The following is a 6,766-nucleotide window of genomic DNA, read 5'->3' on the forward strand; positions in this document are numbered from 1 at the left end:
CTGCCTGGTGCTCAGGCTCTGGCTTGTTCTCTCCTCTTCCAGCCATCGTACAAGGAGACTCTCTTGAAGAAATTTACAGCAAAATCAAACAGATCATTGAGGATCAGTCTGGGCACTACATCTGGGTCCCGTCCCCAGAGAAACTCTGAAGATGTCTCCCGCCTGCTTCTCTGTGAGCAGAAGATCTCCGAAGTCCCACCCATCCAAGCCCTCTGCCCCGAGGGGGAGGGATATGAAAACTATTCCTGCTCCCTTTTTTAGATTGTCGCAAAATTGAGTTTTCTAGTCCTGTTTCTTTTGTTGGGATGAACTCATATCATTCATCACGTGACTGTTCCCACCATTCCTGCATGGACCTTCCCACTGCTCCAGTAGAGACAGACGAGAACCCATTCAAGGTCGTTTTTTATTATTATTATTATTATATTATTATTATTATTATTATTATTAACTAAACAAAGAATCAAGATGGGAGAAGGCGGCTAAGGACTAATGTAAGAAAACAAGTGAAACAATGGACTCTGAACACATGAGCTGGTATCAGAGCTCCAGGGGCATTTTTCCAAGTGTGACTGTCTAGCAGCTCTGAACAGTGCGACAGATGGGCAGCAGAAAGCATTTTATTTATCTGTATATGTAATTTATATATAATATAGAGGAGAGATATTATATATATATTATATATATATATATGTACGTGGACTAGGAAATCTGAGGGACCTCTCTGAAAGGTGTTTTATTATTGCAAGGTTCTTTCAGTTCGTCTGTCCCAACCACTCGGCTTAGGGAGTCCACTTGGGCAGGAAGAGCTCAAAATGGTACCAGGTGCTTTGGAAACTTCTCCCGTCCAGGCCAGTTCCCTACAGCCACCCTGGGTCTGAGACAGTCCAGAGACTGGTACTGCCTGTGCAGGAGGGACCAGAGCAAGGAGCAGCAGCTGGCCTGCAAGAGGCTGGGAGACAGAGACTGAGCAGGAGGCTGCGGAGCAAGAGAATGGATGATGCTACATATTAAATTGCACATTGTTTTACACACCACCTTATGTGTTTGCATGAGAGGTTTCCTTTTGGTTCTATTTTTTTAAGCTGATTTTAAACCAAAACCATATTGTGTTGTTGTGTTGGCTTTTTTAATTATTATTATTATTATTATTATTATTATTCCATTTTTCTCTTGTTAATGATGAACTGAATGGATATAAAATCCAGTTTTTTAACTTATTTTTTAAGCTGGCTCTATTGTAAATAGAATCTAGATCCGTGGTGTTTAGTTAAGAAATACTTTACTGGCCACATGGAACAAATGTACTCACTGTCCTGTGTTGCTGTGAAAAACCTGGGATGTTGGACTGGCCCTGTACCTGTGGGTGCAGGTGGAATGACCCTTTCTGGCTTGTGGCAGCACACTGCAGGTCTCTTCTCCATTAGCCACTGGCAGGAACAGCCCCCAGCTGTGCCTTGGATGGACACTCACATTTTCCAGATCAGTAACAGAATTGAAACACTTCCTCTCTTCCCTGCTCCACGCCGAGTTCCCGGCCCTGCTGTGTGCAGGTGCCAGGGGTGTCTCTCCCAGGGAGGGGCCCTCCTTCCAGCAAAGGTGACTGCGTGGCCACCAGCAAAGGTGGCCACCTTGCCTGGCTCCGTCTCTGACAGCTCTGAGAGAATCTGTGGCTGAAGCTGGGTTCTGCTGCCTCCCCCGAGCCACCCCAAAGCCCTGAAGTGGTGCCCCAGCTCGCACGCTGAGGGGCAGGGGGTACAGAGCTGCCCCATCTGCTGGGCACTGGCATTTTTCAGGAGAGGCACCGAGACACTTGGCCCTAAGCTGAGCCATGTCTGCCTTTGAAGACACTTTGGCTTCTGTGCTTGAGTGGGGCTCCAGACCCTTGTGTGGAGCTGGGGACACTCACGTGGCCTTTGAGGATGTGTGCTGGGTACGCAGAGTTCAGGTCCGAGCGCTCCCACCTCACAAAGAGCTGGTGAATGCTGTTCCTCACACAGTGCCACACCCCACAACACAGGAGGTCGCTGTCCAAGCACGACCAGGTAAGTCTCCTCCTGCCCCTGTTTGGCAGGGATGAGCTGTGGTCCCCTCTCCCCAAGGCGGTGGCTCTCAGTGTGCCAGTCAGTGCCTGGCTCACGGGCCACGGCTGCCAGCGTGAGCCGGAGCTGCTGTGACGCTGTCCATGTGCTGCCTGGGGAGAAGCCTCCTTTGCCCAGCCTGCATCCCAAGGAGCCCTGCAGGGACCAAGCAGCTTCTGGGACCAGGACACGGCCCTGCAGGAGAGCCACAGCTGTGAGCACAGCGGAGGGCAGAAGGATTCTGCTGTCAGTGGGACCGACCCTAAAGGAGCACACAGAACTTTGTCAGTGGATTCCTGTCTGGCATCCAGCCCCTGCCCCGCTGGTCCTGCTCCAGCTGCTATAAGTGTCGGTCCCTGAAGAAGTTGAGTAAGTGAAACAAAAGTCCTTAAGGTGCTAGTCACACATTCCTATTTTTTTTTTTTTTTTTTTGGTCTTTTTTCTGGTTTTTTCCTAATAGCCTGTCTCCCTCTATCAAGTCACGTGGAGAAAAAGATGATGTACTCCATGGCATAGCTGACAGTATCGAATCGATCATGACAACAGTAGTTGGTTAACAGTGTTTCTTCCAAGGAGACATATATTTTTAATAAACAGAGAGTTGCAAAGAACTCTTGTCTTTGAGACCTTCTTGTAGAGTCCTTCATTGTGTACCAGATCTGCGTTTTTTTGGTGCTGGTGTTAGCAACTCTTGATATGGTCTCCCTATAGCAAACTGAAGTGTTGACAGTGGTTTAGGAAAAAAAAAATAGCCTTTTTGAGTATAAAAGGTTATGCCTGAAAGCTTGCCTAGTGGAAAAAGGAAACCTTTAAAAAAAAAAAAAAGAAAATAGAAAATAAAAGAAAGGAAGTGGGCTTATTTAGAGCTGCAACTCGGCCACTGAAAAGTGCTTGTGGTTGGGTTGTTTTAACCCAAGTTAAGTCTGGCCTGATGACACAACACCATAATGTATTTTGAAATTGTGGCTTGAATTCTGGGGAGGTTGTTTTACAAATAATAGGGTTTATAGGCTGCTACATAATTGTTCTTGTATTGGATATAAAGACAACAAAGTAAATACATAGTCCAGCTAATATAGAGCTTCTTTTTACAGTTTTAACATGCTGTTTAAATATCAGAGAGAAGAAAAGTTGTAAAGACAACTAGTAAAATTTTTACCTTCAAATGCAAAGAAAAGGAGTGTTCACTGATGACAAATGTGGTTAAAGGAGTGTCACAGTACTTTCGTGCCTGAATCTGCTTTGTCATTTAGCTGAGCTGAAGGAAGGGTGAAGAGGGTTGGTTTTTAAATACTGGATTTCTTTTTTACTTTCAAACTGCACAGAAGAGAAGCAAATTGTGATTTCAGGGGAACAAGGATGTTGTACCAACTGAGCATGGGCATACAGTGTGCTGAGTGTTCAGTTTGTGAAGATCACTGGACAAATTCAAAACCATTTAGAAACTCCTTTAACTGATCAGATCAACAGCCTGGTGGTGGTGGTTGTCCACAAAACACTGGAAGATTAAGCAGTTGCTAAGCAGATCTGATGCTAAAATTACCACTCTCAAAAATCAAACTTTGCTTGCATGCTGACAGATCTGGAGTCATGGATGAAGCAGCACAGAAATATTGTCTGTTGCTGCTGCCCCAGCGCTGCCAGGCTGCCCTGCCCTGCCCAGCCCAGCCCGTGTGGGGCTGCAGACACCCCTCCCGTGGCAGCCCATGGCCTGTCCTGAGCTCAGGTGTCACCTCAATCCGCTGTGACAGGGAAACATTCAGGGTTCCAGAGGGGAGAGCAACACGGGGTTATCTTCTCAAATAAACCCTATCACTCCTGTAAAGCAGAACAACCTCTGGAAGAGAAACATCATGTGACGAGAAAGAGGGTGGCATGGAGAAGGAACTTGCTCTGTTAAAGCTATAAGCACCTGCTTTCCTGGCTAAGGATAAGTTGCTCTGCCAAGCAGGACTTTTGCAAAGTCTTGGCCCAGAAAATAGAGGAGCACTGTCCTGATAAAGGTCCTGTCTAGTTGTGAACTGTAGGAGCTGGTTCTTTTCTCTTCCAAGATGTCCTGCTAAAGCTGCCTGCAACAGGCATGAAACTAATCTCCCCTAAGACACTTCTAGAAAATTAGACTGTAAGCTGCTTGTGCTATAGAGAAACATGTCTGTGCTTCTGTCTGCAGCTCTGGGTGATTAGCTGTCTTAGCTAAGCAGAAGAGCACAGGTTGTGCTGTGAGGCTACTGGAAGAGGGGCTTTAAAGGAATGTAATTAGAATTTTCTCAACATTTTTTCTCCATTGATGGAGCTGTCTTAGATACACCCGTTGTTGCTAATGATGCTTGGCAGCACAATCTTCAAGAACTGCTGTTCTCTGCTTTCCTCAGGCTGTCACAGCAGGATTCATGGCACTGAAGCATCTGCTGTTGTCAAAGATGTCTCTTTCCTTCAAGAGTCCTTGGGTACACCTTGACCTTCGGTGTTTATTTCTATCCCTTGCCTCCAAAATGAGGGTCATTTGTTTACCCTTATGGTTTTTAACCCTAAGGAAGAACATTACACATTGTTAGAGTCAATCAGTGCAGCATCTCTGAATGATACAAGCACGTGGGAGCACCTCTGGGACTGCAATACCTGCTTGGGGCCACACTTGACTCAGCACAGGGGTGACTGTGGAATTTCCTCCCCTATTACAATGCACTACTTGAAAAAGCTTCTACCCAATCCTCTTATGGGCCTCAGCCCTCTTCCAATTACCTTGATTTCTGATTACCGTGACCACTTCTAAGTGTTAGTGGCCAGGCCAGCCCCTCTTCCTTTCCTCCCTCTCCCAAGTGCTCAAGGCAGCCACAGCAGAGGGAGCAAAGCTCTTCTCACACAGTCTGGTGGGAGGTGTGTCCTCAGTGGAGAGCTGCTGGAGAAGCCCTGCTCATGCTGCAGGTGCCTCTGGGTGAGAGGTGGCAGAAGGGGCTCCAGGGCTCAGCAGCTGAGCTGGTATCTTCTCTGGCCTGCCCCATTCCCAGACTCTTCTCAGCGAGGACGTTTTCCCCAGGGCAGGCTCCCTGCCCCATCAATCCCGGGGGCTCGGTTTGGACTCGCCCTCTCCCTGGGCCTATTCCCAATTCACGCTGCAATTCCCTCGTGCCCCTGCACTGCTGCTCCTCCCCAAACAGTTAAGGAGTCAAATTAGCGGGGGAAAGGGGCATAAAATACTGGCTGGGGAAAGGGGAGGGAAGTTTGTGACCTCCCACCCTGGAGGATCCATTTGTGTTCTCAGAAGCAGGGAGGACTGCAGTACAGAACCAGTGTCCAGCACACCCCGGAGCTTCTACAGTGATGTGTGAATAGGAGAGTACAGCTGCAATGCCACCCTCTGGAGCCACCTGTGCACATCCAGGGATGAGCACACAGGCTCTCGGAGCTGAAAGAAAACAGGGATCAATGAAAGGTAAGAATGGGGGAGGAATGTACAGCTCTGGTTTTTCCCTGTTGCTGGTTTAGGAAATATTTATAAACCACAGTCACTCTCGATGGGCTACTGAACTGTAAAGCAGCGTTTAGCCTGGTAAGATAACCTGGACCAGCCAACACCTGCAAAGGTGTGATTGCACACAAACTACCTACTGGGAACAGCCACTGGAAATGCAGCTAATTACACTCTGATTCAACTAGGAGAGGAATTCTTGCCCTACTTAAACCCTTTGGTAAATACTAAGCCTGGAATAAAATGTACTGTGTAAAAATGTGCAGGAAAAGATGAGTACTATCAGCAGAGTCTGAAGCTTTTGTGATCTGGGCTCTTCAGTGCTGTCTGTAGCATAACAGAAATCAGAGTATCTCCAAGGAAAAAATTCAAACCATTCTGGCTGTAGGCAAACCCACATTTAGTGCTTGCTGCCTTCTATGGCTGTATATAATTACCTCCTTGCACTTGCTGGGCAAACATGACCTTTCTCACCGGGTACAGCGTGACACCTTTACTGTTGATGTGTGTGTGCAAGTCAGAACTGAGCAGTAATTAAAGGCAGCCCGGCAGGCTCCAAGGAGATACTGCAGGCAGGATGGAAACCTTTGAGTTTGTGGCATCGTTTAGAGTCCCCCAGTGCTGTGATGCAGCATGGACCTCCAAAACTGTGACTCCAGAAGAATTTTCTGTGGCATTTGAGACCTGGATTTTTATAGATTTAAAGGTATTTCTTAGTTAAACAGGCAGTACATTGTGCATTAGAGATCTGAAAGCAGTGTCTCAGAGACCCAAACTAGGTCTAGTGAACCGATTTAAGTTCACCACGAAATGGACAATTTACACTGAACAGATCCATTCTCCTGTTCAGGAATTCCCCTGTGTCACCCTTCAGAAGCCCCTCCTGGGGTCACAGTGGCACCAGCCCAGACTGTCCCTGCTGGGACCGAAGGCCCTTTGCAGTGGCAGCTCCAGTGACCCAGCGGGTGCTCGTTTGGTTCCCTGCACACCCCACACTCACACAGACAGGATTCCTCACTGGCTCCACCCCAGGTTTCCCACAGCCAAGTCCCAGATGTGCTCAGACTTGCTGAGCACTTGCCTGGCCCAGGGTTCAGTGAGCTGGAAGGGAGGAGTGCAGCCCTCACAGCACTGCCAGTGACAGCTGCAGCTTCTTCCCTGAGCTCAGCACTGCTGCTTTTCCTATTCCAAGGGACAGTGAAACCAGCAAATAGCT

The 6,766-nt window shown here is 47.7% G+C and overlaps 1 protein-coding gene across 14 annotated transcripts in view; it reads left to right on the forward strand.

The window, feature by feature from the left end:
• DLG3 (discs large MAGUK scaffold protein 3) overlaps window positions 1-2,692 on the forward strand; it is a 78,329-nt gene extending 75,637 nt beyond the window's left edge. For all 14 annotated transcript variants that reach the window (XM_053990529.1, XM_053990524.1, XM_053990525.1 and 11 more), the window contains one exon: window positions 43-2,692. In XM_053990529.1, the coding sequence (XP_053846504.1) occupies window positions 43-149 (107 nt within the window). In that variant the 3' untranslated portion in view covers window positions 150-2,692. The remainder of the gene's footprint in view (window positions 1-42) is intronic.
• The last annotated feature ends 4,074 nt before the right edge of the window (window positions 2,693-6,766 follow it).

Source organism: Vidua macroura, chromosome 14, assembly GCF_024509145.1.
Source record: "Vidua macroura isolate BioBank_ID:100142 chromosome 14, ASM2450914v1, whole genome shotgun sequence".
In the NCBI taxonomy this organism is placed as follows: Eukaryota; Metazoa; Chordata; class Aves; order Passeriformes; family Viduidae; genus Vidua; species Vidua macroura.